General features: G+C 62.3%; 4 protein-coding genes across 4 annotated transcripts; 1 reads left to right on the top strand and 3 right to left on the bottom strand.

Moving 5' to 3' along the window:
* Positions 1–893: 893 nt before the first annotated feature.
* On the bottom strand, positions 894–10,443 carry BESB_054770 (uncharacterized protein; the record flags this gene model as incomplete). The annotated part of the gene is made up of 2 exons (XM_029363912.1): positions 894–9,446; positions 10,324–10,443. 2 exons carry the CDS (start codon positions 10,441–10,443, stop codon positions 894–896), a joined length of 8,673 nt encoding a protein of 2,890 aa, XP_029219835.1.
* A 3,670-nt stretch (positions 10,444–14,113) lies between these two features.
* BESB_054760 (uncharacterized protein) lies at positions 14,114–16,142 on the top strand (the record flags this gene model as incomplete). The annotated part of the gene is made up of 5 exons (XM_029363911.1): positions 14,114–14,380; positions 14,744–14,773; positions 15,208–15,339; positions 15,660–15,709; positions 16,028–16,142. The coding sequence occupies 5 exons, from the start codon at positions 14,114–14,116 to the stop codon at positions 16,140–16,142; spliced, it is 594 nt and encodes a 197-aa protein (XP_029219834.1).
* Positions 16,143–16,316: 174 nt separating this feature from the next.
* Positions 16,317–16,772, bottom strand: BESB_054750 (uncharacterized protein; the record flags this gene model as incomplete). Its single annotated transcript, XM_029363910.1, has 1 exon — positions 16,317–16,772. The coding sequence occupies one exon, from the start codon at positions 16,770–16,772 to the stop codon at positions 16,317–16,319; it is 456 nt and encodes a 151-aa protein (XP_029219833.1).
* A 1,627-nt stretch (positions 16,773–18,399) lies between these two features.
* On the bottom strand, positions 18,400–20,460 carry BESB_054740 (uncharacterized protein; the record flags this gene model as incomplete). Its single annotated transcript, XM_029363909.1, has 1 exon — positions 18,400–20,460. One exon carries the CDS (start codon positions 20,458–20,460, stop codon positions 18,400–18,402), a length of 2,061 nt encoding a protein of 686 aa, XP_029219832.1.
* Positions 20,461–24,285: the final 3,825 nt, after the last annotated feature.

The raw sequence follows: 24,285 nt of genomic DNA, 5'->3' as shown, positions 1-24,285 counted from the left end.
CGCTTGGGCAACGCAAACGCCACTCCGCACGCGAACGCTATCTTTTCGAACGGGCCTTCAGTGCCTGGCAGTTCACCGGAATCTCAAGCCTCGGAAGTGACAAAGTCTCCCACAGGTTTTAAAAGCACAAAGGCGCTCAAGGAGAGCAACAACCTCCGACATGAGCTGCCCATACACTCGAAATCAGGTGTCTATACACCTCACGCGTTTCGCTGCATTCACGCACGGCATATTCTGCACTGTCAAGGACATAGATATTCGCCTTGCGTCCCGCCCCTCTCCCTCCCGTTCCCCTCTGCATGTCTTCCCCGTTGCCTTCCTCTCTCCCCCTCGTTCCAGACCTACTGCCGCTTGTTTCTTTTTCTCTCTTCCGTCTGTCACTAAAAAACGATGAAGCTGAGCATATTCGGCAACGCATGCGGGTATCTCACACAAGAATTTCACCCCACAGCACAGAGCTCTCTCCCTTTTCTAGAGACGACACCAACCTAAACTTGCCCGAGACGAATGCAATACAGGACCCGGGAAAGGAAAAAAGGAAATCCAGCGGGGGACCCGCATCGCCTCGGACAGCTCGACTTTTCTGTAGCGCCCTCTCCAGGCCATTTCTTCCTCGCTGTGGCTCTTCTCTTCGCCACCCCCCTTACAAGCGCCACACTCATCGTCAGCAACCAATCTCCTTTTCTCTCTCTCCTCATCGTGCCTTGGTGTCTCTAACATTTGTCACCTGCTCCTCCGGTGCGTCCCTAGCCTCTTTCTGATTCCGCGGACTCCGCGACGTGTCGTCGATCGTGGAAGGTGAAAGAGACGACCCCCATTGTGTCGTGTCCCCTCCCTCTGTCCATGCGATATCTCTGGTGTGTATTCCCGCCATCCGCCTCATTTCTAAAGCGTCAGATGGATCCTCGTGACTCTGCGCAGCTGGCCACGCACCCCCAGAACTGTAGCAGATCTAGGCTCTTCTCCGTCAGCTTGGTTTCTTCCCTTGCGTATCTGTCTTCCTGTCTTTGCCACCGCGTCTTCGCCTCTCGCACATCCCATGATGTGCAATCTCTCCTCAGCTCTCCGTCTTCCGCCTTCTCGCTCTCCTCGACGAGGACCTTTTCTGTCGCTTGGTCGCGCTTCAGCGCCAGCAGGCGTCGCCAACGAAACATGAGTTTCTGTGTGTAGCTTTTCAGGGCCTCCAGGATGCGTTCGTCTTCTTTGGCTTCGGCATACCGCCGCTGCGCTTCCCCTGCAAACTCGCGACTCACCTCTTCGTCTTCTTCGCTCGAGGAGGAGGAGGACGGACACGAAGATGAAGACAACGCGCTTGTCTGCGAATCCGAAAAACGCGCGCCACTTCCCTCCTCCCCTGCAAAGCGAAGACGACCAGAAAGCCCCCGGTGCTCACGCGAAGGATCAGAGGCGAGCCGCGCGCGTCGCCCGTCGTGACGCGCCGTCTCGTCGCTGCTTGGATCTGACGCCTCGCGTCTCGACCCGCTTCGCCGCGGCCTGCTCAGTCTCTGCGAGGAGCCGGGCGGGGGCGCCAGCGTAGCAAAGAGCGCACGGAGACAGGCATGGATCTCGCAGGCGGCCTGCGAGGAGGTTGAAAACGTCGGCCTCAGCTCGCCTTCCTCCCCTCGCGCGAGCGGCCTGCCGGCGTCTTCTCCCTCCCCGCGGTCTCCATCGTGTGCCTGTAACGGCGGAGATACCGCGTCGCTCAAGATGAGGGTGTGCCGCCTGCCGCTCCACCTGCTGCGGCCGCGAAGGTCCTCGTCTTCTGGCTCGCCAACCTCTTCTTCCCATTGGCGTCTGAACCTGCTCGCGGCTGTATGGACAGCCGAGACTGGCGGCGGCGGCAGGCCTGCCGCCACTTCCGCGTACGAGCGCCTCCCGAGCGCCGGCCGTCGCCTCAGGCTCGCGTCGTGCGGCGCCTGTGGGAAGACAGACGCGGACGCGAAGGCCAGCCTGTCTCCCGCCCCCGCACTGCCGAGCGGGAAGAGCGAAGAAGGCCTCGGAACCGAGGGCAGAAACCGCCTCCGCAGGGAGAGGCGCCTGAGCCGCTGCCGCACGGGGTTGCCGCCTTCGAATCTCTCGCCGAAAACGACAGACGAAGCGTCGTCCTCGTCCTCTTCGTCCTCTTCGTCCTCTTCGTCTCCACTGTCCGCCACGTCGCCTCGCAGCCGCGGACGCAAACGCCCCCCGCGAGCTGTCGCCCTCTGTGCCCCGTACACCGGCAGCATCTGCGAAGACAGCGGCGACGCCAGCGAGCTGAGGATCTCCTCTCGCAGCCTCTCCACGTCAAGTCGCCTGCGCGCCGCGCGCTCCAGCTCCCCCCCTCCCCCTCCCGCTCCCCCCCCGTCGACCAAAGAAGCGAGAATCGAAGACAGCTCATCAAAAGGTCGCGATGCGTCCCGCTCACGCCGCGACGAGCCCTCCGCTCCCGTCCCGCCTCTGAGGAATCTTCCGCCGCTCAGACGAGCAAACGGCGCGGACGAGGGCGGCCCGCGGGCAAACGCGGACGTGCGGGCGCCACGACTGCTCGCACGGCGCGAGAGGGGCGACGAGGAGCGGGAGGAACTCGAGGCAGTTCTTCGTCGCTGTAGCCTGCGGCGCGCAGGGAACGGGTGGGCATCGGCGGCCAGCGAAATCATAAGCGTCGGCTCGCCTTCGTCGTCGTCGCCGGAGCTGTGTGACGAGGCAGACGATGCGCCGGCGCGGTCGCGCGCCTCGGGCGCCTCCCTCTCGCTCTCGCTGCTTCCCGCGCCGAAAAAAAATCTGTCTCCGTCGCGCTCCGGCGACGTCCCCTCGAGAGGCGCGAGGCGCCGACGCAGAGCGGCCGCCACAGGCACGTCTCCTCGCCGCAGTAGAGAGCCGGAGAGGCGCTGCGGCTCTTCTGCTCCGCGACCCCCGAGAACCGCTAGGGCCCGGCGTCGCGAGAGACTCCGCCCGAGGGAGATGGAGGCCGCGGAAGACAGCGAAGGCGACGAGGAGAGATACCGCACGGCGTGGAAGGCCTCCGGTGGCGGAGAGTGCGGGGGGCGGTGCGGTACCGCGTGGCTGTCGCGGCCGCTCGGCGTGCGGCCCTGAACCGGGAAGACGACGCCGTCGGACTCGGCGTCATCTTGGAAGTTCAGGTTCGGCCCTACGAACAGCAAACGCGAGGTCGAGGCGATCGACGCCCGCGACCCAGGAGAACGCGCGCTCAAGCACCCATCGCCCAGACTGAGCGAGGACGGCAGGCGCTCGCTTCCGGCTCCCCTGGTGTCTCCGCCGCTGCGGAGCTCTGCCTCGCTCCTGGTCTCCTCGTCATGGCTCTCGCGCTGCCGGTCCGCGCCCTCTCTGCAGCCGTCTGGGCGACTTGCACCCGCGCTGCCCAGGTTCGGGCCCCCAGGCCTGTCAGCGAGCCGCAGCGCACGGAACGCCGAAGAGCGGGGCGACCAGGCGTTTCCTCCGCTGAGCCGCCCCTCCTCTCGCAGAGCTGCGCCTGTGCGCGACGCAGAAAGTGCTGCGGGCGGCGGCTGCAGCGCCCGCGGCTGGCTGTCGCGGTCTGCGCAGACGGGAGCGAACACGGGAGGCGCGGAGGATGAAGAAGTGCTTGACACAGAAGAGGCTGCCGAGGGCCGCGATGACGACGAGCCGTTGACTCTTTCTCTGCCCCCTCCTCCGTTTTGAGCCCGTCTCCTGAAAAACGCAGCGTTGCCTGCGGTGGGGCCAGCCACCCCGGCAGCTCGCAGCAGGTCGCTGACGCGCCGGTCTAGCTCTTGCGCACTCCGAGCGACGATTCCACCCCCTCCCACTTCGATGGCGACCAGGCGCCTCTCTTCTCTCTCTCCTCTGGGGCCCCCCCCTCCACGTCTCTCGTCCCCCTGCGGTCTCTGAGGCGGCCTTGCGTCGTTCTGGGCCGGCGCCACGCGCGGCGCCTGTTCGCCTCGGCTCCCTCCCCTGTCGCTCGGAAACCGTCCTTCTGTCTGGCGCTGCCCGCCTTCTTCTCCCGCGTCTCGCTGGGCTTTCCTCGTCTCTTCCTCTTTGGCCTCCTCACTCCCCTCTCGGTTCGCTGCATCGGCCCTCGCGGGGCCTCCTCTCTCGAGCGCCTCCGCCTCGCCTGTGCGTCTGCGGTGCGGGCTGCGGAGCTCTGCGTCGCGAGGCGCACCGTTCCTTCGAGTCGGGCTTCCCCTACCGTCTTGGACTCCTCCATGCCTCTCTCCGTCCCCCTCAACACCCAGTGGCGACTGACTCCCACTTTCCGCTTTCTCTTTGTTTTCGCCGCCTCTTTGTTCTTCTGCCGGTGAGGTGCCCCGAGTCCCCCCTGTCTCCAACAAAGCCGGCCCATAACGTTCTCTCCTCGCAAAACACTCGAGCCCGGCGCCCTGCCCGCCGCAGCGTTCCTCTGTCTCTCCCGCCCCGGCGCGGAACGCCTTGGGCTCCAAGGTCGCGCCTGAAGGGACGGCCCAGGCCCCTTCCTGGGCCTCGCACCCTGGTGCGGGGCCTTCTTGCCAGCCTCCCTCGCCGCGCCACTGCCCCTCTGAAGTGCTGTGGAACGGCGCGGAGCCTACGTTGGCTGGAGACTGCTCCATCTGTGTTCGCGAGAGACGCATGGGAGCGGAAATCGATGCCGCTACCGAGGGACTCGCAGAGTCACCAGCGAAACGCATCGCAGCGGCGGCGGGCCCCAGAGACGGATACGAGGCCGCGAAGCACGAGGCCACAGCGCGGGAGGACGCGTCCGGGGACACACGCGTCGAGAAGCACTCTTGCAGGCCTTCCATTTCTCTGCTCGACGCCTCCTCAGCCGCGTGCCCGCGTGGCTCTCTCTTCCCTTTCCCGCGCTTCGTTTCTGCCTCTTCCTCTGCGCTGCGATGCGGTCCCCCGTCCGGCCCTGCCGCAAACGAGGCGAGGTTACACGCGTAGTCATCCGTCGCCAAGGAAGCGCCGACGACCCAGGGCCTTTCTGCCCCAGGAGGGGACGCCGGTCGCGAACCTCTGGCGGCATGTTCGGGCTTATGCACCTCCACACGCGTGACTGAACAAGCTGTGAATCTCTGACGCGCGGCTGCGTCTGCTTCGAATCCGAGCGCCCGCTCCTGTCCGTCGTCGCCCTCCTCATGCGCCTCTGCGACCTCCACCTCCTGCCTGTCAACTTCGCGGCCGCACGCGGTCAGGGGGCTTTGAGGCAGGCCTGCTTCGCGGGCGTCGTCCGCCTCGCCAGCCAACTTGGCGCGCGTCACTTTGCCTGCCGCCGCGGCCTCGCTGTCGGCCTCGCCTTCGGCGAAAAAGACCGCAGAAAGGTGCCGGGAGTGCAACATGGGAGAGAAGAAAAAGGGCGCCGAAAGAGTCCACGTCCTCCGTCTTCCGCCCCCGTCGCCCCGCCCGTCGCCCGCAGCGCTGTCAGTCTGGTCTGCCGCCGTCTCGAGGGAGCTTGGCGCCGAGGCTTCGCGCACGCAGAGTCTCTGCGGGGTCTGCGCTGCTGCGGGCGCGGAAACAGTGCGGTCGACGGCAAGAGGCGGGCAGCTCCCACCGTCTCGCACTTCGGCCTCTCCCGGCGCAGAGAACTCGTCTTCGCGCTCGTCGGAGAAGAAGCGTTCACGGCCCACGTGGAACAGCGTAATCGAAGATGCGCCCGACACGTCGCGGCCCTCTGAGGCCGGCGGAGACGAGGGCACCGAAATGCCACGGGCCCAAAACGGAGGCAACAGAGACGCGGCGGAAGACGAGGAGAATGGAGAAAATGAGGAGGACACGGAGAGGTTCGCTGAAAAACCCGCACCGTTGAAACGGACTGCGGCCGCGGCTTCGGAGGGCGCCGACGCCATGGACATCAGCGTCTCCCGCGCCTCAGCGGAGGACGGCAGCGGACTCGACGCAGACAGCAACGGAGACGACGAAGAAGGCCCGCCTTCGAAGTCGCGTGTCGCGCCTGGCGCAGGAGGGAGGGCATAGACGGAGGCGTCGCGCAGGCCAGCGGACGTCGGGGAGGCGACAGGGGAAGCGAAAGCTGAATAGGAAGGAAGAGGATACGACTGCGAAGAGGCAGGGAGAGACGCAGTTGAAGTTTGATCAGTGCACTCAAGAGGGGCCCCGTACGCGGAAGCACAGTATGGCGTAGGGTAAAAAGCAGAACGCGCCGCGTAGTGGGGACACGCATACGGAGGAGACAGTGAAGAGGAGTGGCTCGGCGCAGTCGCAGCCGCTGCATTCCAAGGAGACGGAGAGTACGCAGGCACTGGCGCGGACGTGACCGTATAAGCGTAGGTATAGGACGGGCGCGCAGCGTAAGCTGCGAAGCGACGAGAAGAGCGCGGAGAAGACGCCGGGAGCTGAGACTCGAACGGAGTAGGACCGACACGAGGCAGCGAAGACGGGGGGCCTGAGGCGAGCGGAGACGGAGCAGGCAGGGGAAGGACATAGAACGGCGTTCGCGACAAAGACTCGTGGGGAACGTAGACGGCAGGCAACCCATCGGGCGCCGCCGGCGCGAAGGCCCAGAAAGGCTGCGCACGCATGTCGCCATAGACCTGGTGCGGAGGGACATATCCTCCTGCGAACGAGTTCGCCGACCAGAGAGAGAGGAGCGGCTCGCTCGGAGCAGAACGGGAGACGGCAGCCCCTTCCTCCTCTTCGCCCCAAGTCTCGCGGCAAGTGTTCTGTTTTCCTTGGTCCACTGAAGCTTCGTAAAAGCCCGGAGGAAACGGCGAAAACGAGAATGCGTCGCCGTCTCCCGGCTGCCGTCTATCGAACCCCCCCGTGTCAGCTGCCGCCTCTGCGAAACCGCACGCTCCTTCTGGCGTCTCTCCGCCTGCCTCTCCCCTCAAACGTCGTTCCTCCATGCCGTCTGCCTCCTCCGCCTCTCCGCTCCCGCCTTCGCCGGTCTCCCCCGTCTCAGCGTGGATCGCCGCGGAGCGCGCGCGGGCCTCCGGCGCCGTCTCTCGCGCAGACGAAGGGCGTGGAGAAGCGGAGGTCGGCGCAGGGGGCGGAAAAGCCGGCGGAGGTCCGGAAAGAGCACGCCTCGCAGTCTCGCCTCGCCCGCCGCTGGCCATCGCGCTTCGCTGTCCCTCGTCGCCCCCTGCGGCTCTCCCCTGAGAGCTGTCTCGCCCTATTGCGCGATCCAGTCGCCTGTGCCTCGAGTCGTCGCTCGATCCCCCAGACGATGCTGCTCCGCTCCCGACCCCACACTCGAGACTTCGGTCCGAGCGAAGGCGCGCGCCTCCTGGGGCGCGCGCTCCGGGGACCGCCGCTGCGGCGTTCGCGCCGCTCGCACAGACGGCAAGAGGATGCGCGGGTGCTGGCCGCAGTGGGCCGGAGGGACGCCTTTCCATGGGGGACGACGCGTTCTCGGGGGAGGCGTCGCGGCTCTCGCGGCCTCCCTCGCCTTGTCGACTTCCGCCCTCGCCGTCTCGCCCGAGGGACGGCAGAGGCGAGAAACCCGCGCAGGGCGAACTGGTGCCTCCGGTCGCCATTGAGCCAGAGGAAGGGGGCGAGTGGGATACAAAGCGGTGCACTGTATCACTTTCCGCGCAAACGTCCACGTCGCCGTCTCTCTGCGGCGGGCAATAGAACGAGAGCGCCGCGGACACGAGCTCCTGCATGCGCAGTCTCCGCACTTCGCCTCCGTCGTCCGCGTCGGCTCCTTGGCGGGGGGGGCCTGCTCGCTCGCCTCCTCCGCTCTGGAGCTCTCTCGGGCGCTGCGGCCGCGCCCCGCCCTCGCGCGCCGGCGCGCTCCCGCCGGCCTGCGCCGGACTGCCCCCGTCCCCCGGGTCCGCTGCGCGGTCGTTCCTGTCGCCCCAGAGGTCTCCGCGGCTCGTCGCGCCGGAGCGCGAGGAACACGTCGTCGAGGGCGTGCCGGGGTACCCAAACGTCCCGCGCACCAGGCGGCTCAGATTGATCCAGCGAGGGTAGTTAACCGCGATGAGGAGGCGGAGGCCATAGTGCGCATCGTCGAGCAGGTCGCCGCCTGAGTCGTCGCTGCTGTCGTCTTCGATTTGCACCTGGCGGCGGCGCCCCTCCCCCGGCCGCTCCGGGGCCAGAGACAGGTCCGACGCGCCCGACGCTCTGGGCGATAGGGGCGTCGGCGGAGGGGACGGCGCTGCAAAGACACCGCGCACTGACGGCGTGATGAATGCCGGTCTCTCCTCTTGCGAGACTGGCGACGAATTCGCGCTGCGGCCGCGGACGTCGCGTCCCCGGCCCCACGGCACCAGCAAACCGGGTCTGCCTCCCTCCGCCTCGAGGGGCGACGCGAAGGAGACGCTCCTTCGCGAGCCGCTGAGCGGCCGCGTCTGCAGGCGCCCGACAGACACGGGCGCGGAGAACGCGTGGAACGGCGCAGAGAGCGAGGAAGAAGTCGAGCGCTCGGAGGGCGACGCCTGCAGCGACGGCTGCGCGGGGGGAGAGGGGGGGCGCGAAGGTCCCGCGGGCGACGGAGCTGACTGGAGCGAAGGCGAAAGGGAAGACGACGGCGAGGACGCGGACGCATGTCGGAGAGGCCACGCAGGCGCACCCCACGGCCGTGGAGAAGGAAAAGGAGACTCGGGCGACTCAGGAGATCCGGGAGACTCGGCAGACTCCTGAGCCGTGCCGCGGTCGGGGCGGGCACGCGTGCGAGAGGCCTGCACGGCAGAGGACGTGCGCTGCGGCGAAGGCGAGAAGAGAGGCCAGAAGGGAGGCAGAATTCGACTGGAGGCGCTCGACAGGCGGACCGCGGAAGCAGAAAACGCAGAAAATGGCTCTAGGTCGTCGCGCGACCGCTCTGGCTGGCGCCTATGCGAAGTCGCAGCCATACACTGCAGAGGCGACAGGGCCACACAGTCTGTGCCAGCCGACGAGGCCGCAGTCCACGCGCTTGTTGAGGGAGACGCAGCCACAGGAAATCCCCCCGCGACCGCCCAAGGCGCGCGCGCAAGAGTCGCGCGCGCCGCCGTGGAGTTTACAGGCCCCGGGGCATGCGGCGAGGACTCCCCAGCGGCGGCGGAGACATGCGAAGCCAAGGGAGCAGAAGACCGGGAGAGACTCGGGTCTCCGGACGTCGGCACGCGGTCACCCTCGCCGCCTAGCCAGCGAACCGGCTGGGGCACGCGCGTAACGCAAGAGAGGACTGTGCGCTCTCCTTCGTTCGAAGAGAGAGGAGAGGCGAGTCTCTCAACTGGGCTGTCCCCGCCGGCCTCCGCATCCAAAAGCTCCCACGCAGTCTCTGCCGAGGCAGGGAGAGGCCACGCGGGAGACACGGACGGAGACCCCAGCATGCGCAGAGCCTCGCGCGCGTACTCGTTCATCTCCTCTCCTTCTCTGCGGCGCGCCGGCATCAAACGCCTCCAGTCTGCGGAGGACGCGGACGCGGAGGGAGAGGAGGAGGAAGCAGCGGACGGCGAAAACGAAGCAGGACAGGCAGGGCGTGTGCAGCCGCCGCTGCCTTCCTCAGTGCCGCGCTCGCCACTGTGTTCGCGAGCCATGCCGTCTGGTGCGGGCGCCTGCCCAAGTTCGTCCGAGAGAGCAGAAGAAAAGCCAACGAAGAAGAAAGTTCCAACGAGAGCTTGCAAAGAAGGGAGGTGAAGGCGCGAGAGAAAAGGCGAACGCATAACTGCCTTGTCTCTCCGTTCGACAAGTGGCGAGGATAATCCTCAATGACGTGGGGGAAGAGAGGACGCGAGGAATAAAGGAGAGGCACGGCGCAAGAACTAGCATGCGGGAAACAGGCGAAGAAGAAAGAAAGGAGGGAAGCTCGTCGCACCTGGTCGACGCCACAAAAAGCAAGAACTGTCCAGAAAAGAGGAAAACAAGCAGCCTGTACGACGCGCGCTTCTTTTTTTCTCAAAAAGCGAAGCAAGGCTACGCTACGCTGGACACGCCCTAGAGGCCCTTAAGCAGAAATTGCAAAAAAATGCTTTAACGCACTTTAGGGAGTCGCCGTCGTTCAGGGTGTTTGACAGCCTGCTGTCCACACACGCCTCGAGCTTACATCCTCATGAACACAGCCAGCGTCCTGGATTTCGGCACGCCAAACATGAAAAACAGGGTCGCTTCCACAAGTGCCGCAGCAGAGACGACACCGTCCGCTACCTCTGAAATCCGCTCATGCCAACACCGCACGTCTATATGCAGAAGGACAAGTATGCCATATTCTCGGATGTGGAATTCAAAAGAATACTCAGTTGTACGCGACGCTTCGAGAGAGGCTCTTCAGCCCGAACTGCTGAACCAGATCATGGAAGCGTCCCGCAGGTTGCGCGCTGCCTGTGGCAGCATTCGGCGTGGAAAGGGAGTTCATTTTGTATGACAAAAAAAAGGGAAATCAGAAGGAGAGGTTGGAAAGTGACATCGCGGTTTTTTGCTCGCTTCGTCGCACACCTCCTCATTCAGCCTCCCTGGCGCCAGCCCAGCTTGCTGTTCGAACACCAAACGGGAGTCATCGCAGAACGCAGAACTCTGATCGACGAGCCATGTCGATCTGGCGCTGCGGGCCCTCATACCCGCGCAGCACGGAAGAAGAGAGGAATCACACTTGCACAATCGAGACTGAAATCATCACCGCTGTGACGTCACTTTTTTTCCCCTCTCTCTTTCGAAAACGGCGGCACGTTCACAAGTGGCGAGGCGGTGTCCATGCGCTCGGGAAACAGCCATCGAGTGGTGTGCCAGCTGGTGAAAGACCGCGCCTAAAGCCGTTTCTTGGTAGAAATTTCACCTCCTTTTTTGATCGCTTGCTGCTGGAAAGGTCCGTGGAAGAGGGCGAATTTCGCGAAAGAGTCACCGCAGGCCCCCGGCTAGGGAAATCGTCACAGTTGCGCTGTAGCACCCTGGCGGGTGACTAGTGACCGACTCGGCGCGCCCGCAGCCGCGTCCCTTGTGAAGGCGAGGTTTTTTCACGTTTGGTTTTCCGCATTCGCGTGACAAGGGTGGCCAAAAGTCACGCATACAGAGCGACAGTTTCGGTTTTCCACCACAGTATCCCGCTGCATTACGTTCTGAGAACGACAGCCGCGCGGCGCGTCCTGAGGCTCGCGGCAGGCGCTGCGCACGGTTTGCACGATGTCTCACCTGCAGTCTGCTGCGAGCTGGCAGGCACGAAGAGTAGATCTCCATTCCCTGGGGATAGTAAGCAGCTAGTGTGACACACGAAGGCAGCTTCAAAGGTGAGGAATCCACGGCAAAGCCACGATATTCAAAGAAGCAAAACGGAGACCTGCGCGAGGTGGGCAGCGAGATACCACGACACGCGGATGGAGACAGGAGGACCGCAACCGCACAGGACGCGAGTGGACACCGGAGTCATACGGGCCCGGCTGGTGAACACCCATGGAGAAAAATCGGGAGCTTCTTTTCTTTCCCTTCCGAGGAGGTTCAAGAGGCACAGAGTTTTAGAGGAATCCGCCTGGAAGAGACGCCTTTCGCGGCCTCGTCACCACCTCGTCAAACTGGGGTGCGGCTCACCCCTGCCATGAGTCGCGTAGCTCAACGTCGCAGCGCTCCCTTTCGAGCCTGCGTGACGTTGTGTCGGCTTATATACGGGCAACACGTCAACTCAACAGTCCGGTCGACTCAGACAACGAAAACACAGCGTTTCCCGGGCATATCGAGGCGCCTGCAGCAAGCTCTCGTCTGTAAGTCTATTGTCTCTGTGTCTATGAACCATCTGTCCCTCGCACGTCTGCGTTTGTCTGGCGTGAGACTTGACTCTGCTCATCGACCGATCTGCACTCTATAAAACAGCCAAGGTGTCACGGTTGCGTTTCCTGGTGTTCGTGGTCGGGTCGCACCTGGTGTTCGTGGTCTGGTCGCACCTGGTGTCCTTCAGAAGTAGCGCCGCTACTCCTTTCTCTGGAAGACTCAGGTGCATCGACCCGCCCCAAAAAAACTGCGCACGACGCTCCACACAAAGCAAGGCGATCGTGACTCTGCGGAGGAACTGTGTTTTTTGTTCCGCGCTGGCCACCTGCTTGTCTCACCGCTAACTACGCAGTGGGATAGTTCTCTCGTCCAGCGCAGTTCCGCAGCCGCAGCATCCTGGAGTGGAGTCTTCGCCCGGCGACAGGTAGATCTACGCCGTTGACGTAGTCTACAGAACCCGCGTTCCTGATCCGGTGTGTGTGGTGAGCTCGGTGCAGCTGCTGCAGATGTGAGAGATATCATTCGCATCTAAGAAGGAGAGGCAGCCCTGAGCCTGGCTTCTTCAGGGGTGACTGGACGTGCCAAGGGCAGTCTGTTTTTTGGACTTGGGCGAGCCCGATGTCTCTGCCAGCTGGCTGGAAGAGGCGCGAGCTTATTCGAATGAGAGGCGGCCGCCTAGAGAGAAGGCATGAAGCATTTGCTAACATCAGAGCCACGGAGAAAAAAGATCTAGGTCCGTTTCCTCCATAAGTTGCTTCGGGCCGAAAATGACGCCTGCAGGATGTCGAGCCTGGCTACGATGAGACTCGTTGAGATGCCGCAGGCAGCGGCCGCAGCCGTGTGTTGTATGGAAAGGGTCACTTTTCGTCTCGTGTTTGCGATGCTCATGCGGTTTCCAGTTATTGGCATCGACGGTTCCAACTCAGGTAGAGTGCATCTCTGTGGTGTGCAGAGTAAGGCGTATCGAGTACCGTATACCAGGGGAGGGGAAGAAGAGTCACACAGCCACAGAGCGCTGGGGACACACAGCCCGCCCCGCTGGCAGCTCCCATCCGAGCTGTTTAGGCGACCTTCCAGACTTCCTTTCAGTATCGCCCTAAACCCTAAACGCCAGAGGACGCGGACAGATAGCCCGACGAGGTCACTGGCGAGGTAGATGGCGGCAGCATCTGCGTCGCTTGCTGCGTAAGAAATGATGCCTCAGGAGCCGGAAACTATCGTAGAGAGGCATCTGACGGATAAAAATCATGAAACAACCGCTAGAAGCGTGCAGCCTAAAAGGCAGAGCGGTGAAATGTCCCCTCAGGACGCACGTCAGGGAGACACAATCAAGGCCCGTTCCCAGAGTCGCAGGCGACTCTAGGGAGACTGGTACTGAGTTCTCTACGCTTTCTCCCGGCCTCGCTCTCTAAATTAAGTTTAGCCCTGGGAGTCGCGCTGCAGAGCCGACTTCGGGGATCAAAGACACCGAGCTTCGGTAGCCCGAGAAGACGTCGTCACGACCCTGAACCCGGCTGTAGCCGCAACCGTGACAGCCCGGGGGGTCGCCGAGGCGGCGGGGGCAGCGGAGGCGCGGGCCCGCAGTGATCAGAGAACAGAGTAGGGAAACTTGAGTTTCTCCGCAGACGGAAGCATTGTGTTCAATCGGGGTGTACAGGATTTACAGACAGGATGAGCCGAATTCTGTCGGCGGTCAGTTGCTCTGCTTAGAAGACACAGCTTCACGACTGTTGTTCATTCTTGAACAGATCCGTATGCGCGCTAGCGCCCGTATGCCGCCGCGTTGGTCACATATCTCTTGCACCCGTTATAGAGACAGCATTCAGCAAGTCTCTTCTGATTCATTCCATCTTAACGTGCGATGGCTTGAACCTCTTTCTTGATCGGATGTGTGTGTGGCTTCAAATTCTTATGGGAAAACCAACCCAACCGGTGTGCCCTACGCCGCTGGCCGGTGTCTCTTCGCGAGGTGTACATACCCCTCGCGGGCTGCCCTCCCCGAGCTTTCGCTGAGTCTTTTTCCCATTTCTGTACATGTACCTTTTTGACGGCATGATCTCTTTTTTTTGCGATGTTTCTTTGTGTAATCAGGCAGGAAACGCACTTTCCAGGTACCCTTCTGCGCTCTTTTTCCTCACTTTTCTGTCTTCATCTTTTGTTCTTCCCTGCACTCCGCAGGCGTAGTCGCGCTTCTCGTCGCCTTCCATCTTTTCTCGCGTTGTCTTCTCCAATTTCTTTTCTGTATGATCGATCCCCTCCATTTTCTTTCCGATTTCTCTACCGCTTCCCCCCCCTCTGGCTCTGGTTGTGTTTCTTTTGTCCGCGCTTCGTTCCCCTCTTCGGGTTCTCGCCGTTCAGTGGCCGCCCTCCTCTCCTCACAGCCCGTCCTGCTGTCACTCTGCTCCTCGTCTTTCTCTCCACTTCCCTGCGTTTCTTTCGGCTGCTCCTTGGGTCTGCCTCTCCGCCCGCTCTCTGTGTCTGTCATTGCTTGCAGTTTCGTCGCGTCCCCCTTTAACGTTATCGCCTCAAGATGAGCGGTAGAGGCCGAGGCCGCGGAGGATCTCGGGGGCGAGGCAAGCCGCGAGGCGGCCGCGGCTCGCGCCGCGTGGCGACCTTCGAGGAAGTCATAGAGCGCAACGCGATGCTTGAGCGGCACGAGCGCGACTCCGAAGAAGAAGAGGAAGAAGAGGAGGAGGAGGAAGAAGACGAGAGCCCCGGAAAGGCCAAGTTCAAGCGACCTCTTGACTTCCTCAGAGAGCAGAAAAAGAAGGAAAAGGCCGACAGCGGCAGCGACGATGTACGTGGGGCACAGCCTGAGGAGGGGAAGCACTGAGCCTCACGACTCACGCGTCTAAACGTCGCAGTCACCACACGAAGAACAGATCAGCTGTCGATGCAGATACACACGGATTGAGGTCGAGAGACAGACACACTAGCACGTGCGTACCGGATGCGCTTCGGAAATGCACGCAAAGCGCATATGACGCTCCCCAGCTCCGTGCTCATATACTCGTATACTTCTGTATACATATATATATATATATATATATATGTCCTAAAGTGTACAGCCTCGCCTCTCAGGGTTTGCGCCCAGAACCATGTACCGCTGTTAGGGGGGGTCTCATCGTCGTCGTTTGTTTTGCCTTCTGTGCTCTTGCAGGAGGACGAAGAGGAGGAGCTCACTATTAGTGTAAGCTCTTGATTCCTCGCTCTGCCGCCTGCGCGAGAGGAGAAGTGGGTGTGCGGTAGGCCGCACTCCGCGGAGTCATGCGTGCACCGCTCGACTGGCGTCCCCACGGTGGTTTGGGAGGAGGCTTGTTATATAGTTTTTTTCTATACGCGCCTGCTGAGATGATAAGGTGTCATTCGAGTGTGTTCTGGAGGAGGTGCCTGTGCTGTGTGCTTCCCCCCTCTGTGTCTCTCTCGTGCCTTCCTGCTGTCAAAACGTGCGAGGGGGGGCACGGCGTTCGTCTCAGCTCCCTAGCTCCGGCGCGTGCGCCCTCTCTGCCTGCGAGTGCCTGGCGTTCGTGGAGGTTCTGCGAGTTTTCGGGGGTGCCTGTTATTTGCCCTTGCGTGGCTTCCGCTGCGTGTGACTTCGCTCTCTCGCCTGTATGCTGCTTGCAGCTGGGGAACATGCGCCTCTCGACGGCCAACCCCAACCGCGGCCGCAAATCCGTTGAGAGGACCGGCGTAGTTGAACTGAGTCGCCGTGAGCGAGAAGAACTCGAGCGACAGCGGAGACAGCGGATTTACGAGGTAGCCCTGCATCCCTTGGCCCTGCGCGGGCTCCGGGAGTCGGCGCTTCCCCACCGGCGTCTTCTTAAGTTTTTTTTGGCTCTAAGTGTGCATGAGGGCTATTCAGCGTTCCCAAGTGCTCGCCGTCGCGGAGGCCAGTAGCGGCGCCCGCCCGGAGGCGGACTGAGGAGGAGGAATGAAAAGCTGCGAGTCGCGCCTCGGCTCTCGCGCAGCCAGGCGCGCTGGCGTTCCTTTCTGCGCAGGCTGCATGTGATGCATACGTTCTGTATGGGGGCGTAGCTCTCATGCGAGCAAGATTTGCTGTGTTGTGCGGCCTCCAGAAACTCCACGCGCAGGGGATGACGGCGGAGGCGAAGGCAGACCTGGCCCGGTGAGGATCCGCGGAATGCCCGTGTAGGCAGCTGAACGGGAGGCGGCACATGATTCAGTTGTCTGCATGCAGAGGCGCATTGGCGTGGAGGGTGAGAGATAGTCCGATGTAGGATGCAGCTGGAGATCTTTTTGGTCGGGCACCTATTTATGTGTCAATCTTTGCGCTGTTCTGACGCCGCTGGCCAAGCCCCACAGACTGTCTGAAGGGGCGCAGGGGGGAGGTAGCGGAGCATGAGGCCTTTCTACTAGGCGATTGCCTGCTGCCTGAGTCCACTTTATTTTTTCATTTTTCCTCTCTTTCTCTGCGGACTTGCAGACTCGCCGAGGTCCGGCGGCGGCGTGAGGAGGCGGCCCGACTACGAGCTGAGAACGCGGGGGGTGAGCAGAGAAAAAGGGTTGAGAACCTTTCCAGTCTGTGTACAGGCTTCTAAGGAAGCCGACAAGAGACGCGGCGCGATTCTAGGCTCAGAGGCGGATGTGGATCTTGTGTGTGGGTCGTTACTGCGCTGCAGGTGTGTTTGCTCCGAGTCCCCGGTGTCGCTGAGCAGAGCTTTTCTTCTCGTTTGTTTCGAGCCCGCTTGGTTTTCTGGGGTGGCGTTTGGCCTTCATGGTTCATTTTGATTCTTATGCTGTGTCCGCGCAGAAAAGCCTAAGCGTCGCGCTGCTCCCCATCCCCTTCGCTTCCCGCTGGCGCGGTTTTCTTTGTCGCATCGCCTCGGGCGACTGCGAGTGATGCCTCCAGGCGCGCGCCGGAGAGCAAGCAAGTGGATAATGAGCTGGGACGTGCCAGCAGCACTGCTGCATACAGACGCCGTGGAGAGGCGGTCTTCGAGACGATTTTCGAGGGTGGGGGTCCCCTTCCGTAGTCGCAGCTCAGGAGCGTGCTTCCTTCCCCGCAGCTCTGAGTTGTCTCGGTACTTCAGTTGTACTGGTACGCGGCTTTGTCTCTGCTTGTGTCTCTGCGTGGAGGCGTAAGTGTCGCACCACCTCCTCTCTTGAACAGTTTTCTGCGCTCTCAGGGGCAGCGCTGTAAGGAGCGCCAGGAGGAGGGAGGAGGTCATGGGGATTCCGCCGAAGAAGATGCGAGCGATTATGCATTTGAGCTTTGAAGATGTGCCGCCGCATTTTGTGCGTAACGCCAGGGCGGGGGGCAGGCTCTCGTGCGCGACCTGAGAGCGCGGCAGGTCGGGTGAGCACGCTTCCCGTCTCTTTGACACAGCCTTCGCAGCTCTCTGCAGACCTCGAGAGCCATATGAAAAAACCTGAGACGATTGACGGAGCCATATGCGCTTCTTGTGCCTGTCGCAACGCGCGTCCAGCGCTCCCTACAAACTCAGCGGTGTGCGGCATGCGTGCGGTCGTTTGTTTCATCATTTCATGGCTGACGCGCGAGTCGTATCTCGCGAGTGTGGAACGACGGCCTGTAGCGAACAAGGCAGACACAAGAATGGCGGTAATAGAACCGGGCAGACGTACCACGCAGAGAGAGCGAGCGAAATCCCTGTTTGCAGCTGTGAGGTCTTCCCGGTACTGCAGCGTCTACTTCGAGGTGGAAAACAAAGTGGCAAAGCCAACAGCGAATCTTGCAGAGTTTTCTCGTGTATTCTGCGCCGGTTGTTGCCAGAGCTCAAGCACATGGGTAGATGCCTCCCACCTGTCGAGCGGTGAGCTCGCAGCGGCGAACAGCACAAAGCCGTCAAGAATACGCGCGGGGGATAGCAGCCCCCACCTCGCGCTTGGTGTTGAAGTGAAGGTTGCGGAGAAGTTTCAGGACCTGCTTAACTGCGTGAGCCTTCCGCGCCTCACGTATCAACGGGGTTCACAACTCGTTGCAAGTGTTGCAGTCGCAGTTTCGACTGACTCAGGCATTCCTCAGCGTTTCCTACAGTCCGCACAAGCTCTACACACTAGGTGCGTCTACCGTGAGACACTCGGCTATCTCGTTGAAAGCGTGATTGGCAGGAGTCGGCTGGTGCGAGCCTCTCACCCGAGGCCTAGCGGACAGTCTCCGTTGCAAGGCGGCTGGAATAAGCCTCCGGCCCCCGCTCTAGCACCCGATTCATATCCGTCAGTAATTATCCTCGCTGTCACATGCAAGCGTCGTAAGTGTGCGGCGAGCACGGAAGACCGTCCACTACGCCGCTGGGCAAGAATGCCCGCATCCAAAGGAGAAGTTGTCAAACTGGTTTCTACTCTGACGGTTAACTGGTTTAAGACATTCCGTTTGCGTGCGTCAACCGCGGCACTCACCACACACAGAGAGCGGCGAGCTGAGCGACGCAGGCATTCGTTGCTGACCTACACCCACATGTACCAAAATTTCGAGTCTGTCCGCATTACACGTGTAAAACGAGACCTCCACAAAAAGACCGTCAGGATGAGGGACGCAGGGCGCCGCCCCCGGGGCCGCGCAAAGGTGCACTGCAGAGAGCGACCTCTGTGCACTTTCTATTGCGCTGTTAAGAGAGCTGGGGCCTACATGTGGCTTCGCACGTGGTGGCTAGCGCCCTTGCTCGTAGAAGGTACACATGCGTACGCACTTTTGACGCTCCTCCAGTCTGCCTGCCTCGTTATCTCCCAGGTAGCGACCCTCGCTCCCTTATCTCCCAGCTTACTCTTGACCTCGCCGACGGCATCCCTGCCGTCTCTTACCGCCTTCATTCTTGTAGGCCCTGCCCCGCTCCTCCTTCACGCGTCTGCTACGACTTCGTGCAGGAGAGCATTTATCGCCTCGGCGGTCTCCTGCGGCTGGTCTACATGGACGGCGTGACCGGCGCTTTCCAGCGTCAGCCCGCGAGCTGCAGGGAAGTAGTTTTTTATCGCGCTCCAGTGCCTCGCTGGATCCACCCAGGGCGAACAGAGTCCCCGCACAATCAGCACAGGGCCCGTATACGGGCTGGGGGGCTTATGGAAGCTCTCCACCGCCGCGTGAGCTTCGCGCGAAGTCGGCGGGGCGGAGCTGGACGGAGAAGGGCGGCGGACGCCCCCAGGCACAGCAGAAAAGGCGGTCGAAGGAGTGAGAGGCAACGAATCCGACGAAGAGTGAGGCTGCGAGGACAGGGCGGGAGCAGCCTGCGCAGAGGAGAGAGCGGCGGGGAGATCCCACCTCAGGGTTTTGTTGCGGAAACTGTCGCGCAGGACAGGCGTGTTCATTTTCCATCTCAGCTTCTTGACCGTTTTGTAGCTTCTCCGGGGACTCTTCACGCGCCGTTCTGCCTGCCCACTGTGGAGAGGCGCACAGCAGGCCCTTTCGCCTTCCTCTCCCCCGTGTGGCGTCACGTTTTCTTGGATCCGGCCGTCTGCTTCATGGCTTCTCTGCGTGGCGCTCCCTCCGTCCGCGCTGTCGCATCCGCGCTCTCCTCGCTCCTCGCTGCGCGCGTGATCCTGAGGGCAGCACGTCTCTTCTTCCTCGTCGCGGTTCGCAGGCACCTCCTCCTCTGCAAGCAGACAGAGCAGGGAGCGTGCGCCTGCGCCTTTCAGCGCCGGGGCAACCTCGCCGAGGCGCTCAAGAGCCTTTTGTTTGCTCCCGTCCCCCACGAGGAGAGGAGCCGCGACGAGTTCAACGAGGTCGCGGATGTCGTAGGGGCCTGCGCGCGGCAACGGCCAGTCGTAGTAATTCACAGGGCAGATGTCGAGCGCGACCACGCCCGAGATGAGCCCTGCAGGCGCCCGCAGCGCCGCCGCGAGCGCCACCTGCCCGCCCAGGCTGTGCCCTACCACGGTGCATCCCCGCGGGCGCTGCCACACCGAGGGGCGAGGGGGGCAGCCGGAGGAGGCGACAGGAGCAGTGGAGGAAGCAGAGTGGTGCGGAGGCGCGGCGCGTGCTCGGCTCGGTCTCGCCTGCATGCCGCAGGAACGCGCTTGGCTGGGCTCGGCTTCACAGCCTGGGAACTCTTCCGCAGCGCGGAGAGAGCTCGCCTCTGCGTCTCGGAACCCGCCCCGCGCCGGTCGCCCGCCCCTCTCGTCGAGCTCTCCCTCGGTGCCTGCGGGCCCCGGTCCTGCGCCGCGGGGCCGCGAGAGGCCCAGCTCACGCTGAATGAGCGCGATAACGTCGGCAGCCATGTCCTGAAGGAACATGGAGGAAGTGAACGGCGACGCGCCGTGGTTCCGCAGGTCGACCGCCAACACGCGCTCCGCATGCAGCTGCGAACAGAGCTCGAGCATGTCGTCTCCGCAGCGAAACATCCCATGCAGCACCAGCACCAACGGGGCCCGCCGAGCCCCGCGGCTCGCCACAGGAGACGCGCCAGGCGGACTTGCTGAGCCTGAGGGAGAGGCAGGCGACAGCAGTGACGGCCCGGAGGAAAGCGAAGCGTGATGAAGAGTCGGAAAGACTTCCTGGTAGGCGAGATCCACCGCCCTGGACAGGGGGAAGGAAGGCGCAGCGAGAGCGGGTTCACGCAGATCGCCCTCCGACTGGGGCGTCACTCCACGATTGGCAACGTCCTCCGCCGGCGGGGCATTGGATGGCGACCCAGGCGAGAGAGCCGGGACAGCCAGGCAGCCGCCAGGAGAGACTGAGCCTTCCGCAGTCCCTTGCTGACCGGCAGCCTGGATGCAGGGGCCGATTTTCTTCTCGGGGAGACCCACAGGGAAGCAGCGCGCGTTCGCGCGGGAAGCACGGCGACCCTCTACTTGGAAGGCAAGGCAAGCCGAAGACGCAGCTCTCCGCGCACACGCTCCCGTCAAGGCCGGGGTCTCCTCGGTCCCCTTCTCCTCCTCGGCGCCCACGCGTGTGGGGCCCCACATCTTCGCAGGGCGCCAGAGACACCGGCTGGCCAGAGCCCGTCGGGGATCCAGCGCCAGACGCAGAGACATGCGAGAAGCACGAGGGCAGCTAATCTGCGGAGCGAGAACGCTGCCCTTTGAGCGAGAAGAAAAAAGTCTAGGCTGCTCGAAGGCGCGGGGGGATGCGCCTGTGCCGCTCAGATTTGTGACGGAAAGTATCGATTCCAGCGGGCTCGAGGCCGCTTCCTGAGCGACGTCCCCTCCAGCTGGCGGGCGAGCACCGGCCCTGAGAGACGCTGTGAGGAGGAGTGCGGGAGACAGGACACGCCCGCGGAGAAAAGAAAGAAAGCGGCTAGGTTGCTCCACAGTCCGATTCGCAGGAGCAGCGGAGGGGAGGATAGCAACGCCGATGAGCGGACACCGGGACGGCGACCCAAGGGCAGCCGAGAAAACGAGCAAAGACGTGGCTGCTACGAACCACAGATACGGTGCTTTCGAAGACTTGGAGCGACAGACAAGCCCGCTCTGCGGGAGGCAAGCGAAAAGGTGAGCTTTTCGAGCTTCAGGCCTTCCTGTGGAGAGCCGCATCTATGCGGAACGAATGACGCGACGAGACGGAGGAATGAGTACGCGTGAAAGGTCACCGCCTTTCTTGCCGCTCTCAAACGCACACGGAACGTCAGTCCCAACAGACAGAACCCTCACGCCGCAGATCCAAGCCGTGCGCAGAAAAAGAAGTAGGCAAACAGACTCACATAGAGCGACGGGAGACTCCGGCTCTGAGGGGCCCCAGCGCGCGAAGGCGAAGCACGCAAAAGAACTCGGAGGGGGTCACCAGACGAGCGTCCAGCGAGTAAGTAGACTGTGGCAACACCCTGCAGAGTCACGGAGAGGAGCCGGGATTTTGAATTCTACTCCTCTGCAACGGTAGATAAGCGCCTCATGGACGAGTGCGCGGGAAACTGCGTTTTGGTGCCGAAAGAAGACCCGCGAAATCGCTCGACGCCTAGGGCCCGGAGCGTCGCTGAGTCGGCGCCAGTGGAAAAGCTCCTACGTGCCACCCGCTTCACAAACAAAAGAGAGCGAGAGTCAAAAAACTGATGTACACGCAGGGATGCAGAAAAATACTGGTCGCCCTCCAATTTGCATCCGCAGCATAAGTGTAGGTGTGTCTATCGATAGCTGCAGCGAGCAAAGAGACACCCCGGCGGTGAGGGGTGGACCCCGCTGCTGGCGTTCGAAGTCTACGAGGGCGGAGACTGCAGAAGTTCGGGAAGCGGCGATTTCCCCACAAGACCACGCCCGAACTCACGATATACGGAGAGAAAACTCGAGCGGGAGGGAAATGAGGCGGGAGGGCGGCGACAGGTGTCGCCGCCCCCGCAGGAGGCTCTCTGAGGAGACACGGGAAGACAAGCCTCGACTGTAAGCAGCAGCAATGCGACGAGAGGCGGAGCGGGAAACAGCGGTTTTGCGATGTGAGTGCTAACGTGGAGTTCAGGAAAGGTGCCAAGTGGGGACATGGCGTTGCGAAAGGGCAGTGATGTGCGTACGAGGACAAAAAATTCTGCGGCCGCATACAGCGGGCGGCACCGGCACCGGTGGAAGAGACAGCGACGTGGAGGTCGTGCACACGGCAAGAAGGACTTCCCCCCTCCTGGCCTCTCATACATCGCCCACTCTGCCGCTAGATGCTCACTGCTCGTGCAGAAAGAAAGCCGATATCAGCTGTATACTCGTCGCTCTGAGTTCTCGCGAGGCTTCGTTCCGCAGGGGAGAATGGCGCGCCTATGGTAAATACGCGCTTTTTCGGTCCCAGTCACATACACCTAAGAAATCCGTAGCGATCGAAATGCGGCAACTTGCACCAGGTCCTGCTGTGTTGCAGTGGTCCCACTTCGGCGCGTTCTCCTAAAGAGCGAAGCAAAATGCAGCCGGTGGACTGGGCGTCGAGCGAGGCACGGAGCGGCTCTGCTGTTGCGCACACTTGGGGAGCGTCCTCGTGTGTCCCGTCAGTGTCTGGAGGTCAGGACTCTGCACACTCGCTCAGCTGGGCTTTTCGCTTCCGCCTCCCGCCGCGCACAGGACCGGGCGGCGTGCAGCAGCACGCCGCTCGGTCCTGGACATGCTGATTTCATTAAAAAGGTGACTACTGGGGCATCGCTAGGTCGTAGTCTCGCCGCGTTTCGCAAGCCGGGGGCTCGGCGGCGTTCTAGCTGACAGGACTGCAACGGGCACCACTCTCCATCGCCCTCTCTGGAGTCGAGCGTCTACTTCCCAACCTCGCTCGACGTCTCGGTCCCCACTACTGGTTCGTACACTTCTGCAGGTGTTCGTTGGAAGCTCCGCGCGACTTCCGCGCAGGGCGGGGGGTTCTTGCAAACACTTGCAAGCGCCAGGCGAGGCGACATGTCTGTCGTGTCGCAGTTCATCAAGGCAGTCTGCAGCTGTTCATGCCTGTTCGCCTCTGCCCGCCTCTCTCTCTTGTGGTGTGGCGAACAACGCGGCAGCGGGACCACGCCCTTCACACGAGGGAGAGGACAGGGAGTCGAGGTTAACGCGCCAGAGCACAGATGCCGCGGTGAGTGCAAGCGGTTCACTGAGCTCTCCCAGGCTCCTGAGATTACGTGTCGTCTGCACCGCCTGCGTGTCAAATGGAGTGTTGCAAGGACAGCGTCAAGCGAGGTACGTGGCCTAGAAGTCTGTGAAGCACCCGTGGAGCGCGCAACAACAACGGACAGACGACGGACATCCGATGTTGCACATCATCGCCACGCTGTACGGACTCAGCCGCCTAGCAGTGAACTGCAGCAAGTATGTCTCAGTTGCCCCGTGTGTCTCGCTCCTCGCCCGCGGGATAACAAACGTGCACGCGAGGCTCGTGGTCCCCCACGGGCGACTATTTTGATGCGTTTCGCGGTGGCCTTTCGCCTCTCTCTCCCTCGCCCCCGAAAGATGGACTCAGCGATAGCCTCTGACGAGGACTGTTTTTTCCCTTTCCCGTTTTTAGCGTGAGCGGAGCGAAGCGGGCCCAAGGCAGGCCGAAAGCCGACTTCCAGTTCGTCCAATTACTGTATGTTTTCGTTCGCTGCAGGCTCTGCGGCAAAGGGGCTTGCTTACTGCCTGCCTACCTCTGTGCCGTGTTCAACGGTTGCAGCAAACTAGTAGGGCGTCGTTGTTTTCATTTTCCGCTCCTGCGTCCCCCACAACTCACGAAAGCTCTCTCAACGCTGTAAAAAAATGGGGATCAACGATCGTCTCTCCGAACTCCCGCAGGGGTTCGCGCACGCAGGAATGCCCGTGTTTGCCTGAGACACGGCAGGCCACGCACGCCCCCGAAATTCCGTTCCGCACTCTACCCCTGAGCGGCTGCTAGGCCTTGGAATTTCACAATGCCTCGCAAGAAGCGGTGAAGCTTGCCAAGCGAGATGGCTCGCGGCAGCTGCGAGGGAAATGCTCAAGCAGACGGCATAGCTCTTCCGCCGTTCGCGGCGGGAGGCCCTCCAAGGTCGACGGGAAGGCGGTGTTCGCCTGGGTTCGTTCCTTTCCCAGAGTGGCGAGCTCGGAGGCACTCCCTCTGCAGATATGCTTAAAATGAGGGTTCCCCGTTTCCAAGGCCTCGCAGAAATGACGCCGATCATTTCCGGGAGGGCAGCGCGTGGCAGAGTTTAGTTGTGTGCTAGGTTGGACGCCGACGGAATCACGCGAGGTCGGCGGGCGGGTTCCGCATGCGAGTGTTTCGTTTTCCTCTGTCTTCCTGTTAGCCGCCGCCAGTCGTCTTTTCTCTCGAGGCTCCTTGGTACCTCGCTTCTCAACGCGCCTGCTTCGGCGCCTTCGAGATCTTTG

Source organism: Besnoitia besnoiti, chromosome IV, assembly GCF_002563875.1.
Source record: "Besnoitia besnoiti strain Bb-Ger1 chromosome IV, whole genome shotgun sequence".
In the NCBI taxonomy this organism is placed as follows: Eukaryota; Apicomplexa; class Conoidasida; order Eucoccidiorida; family Sarcocystidae; genus Besnoitia; species Besnoitia besnoiti.
This window is presented reverse-complemented; position numbering and strand designations above follow the sequence as displayed.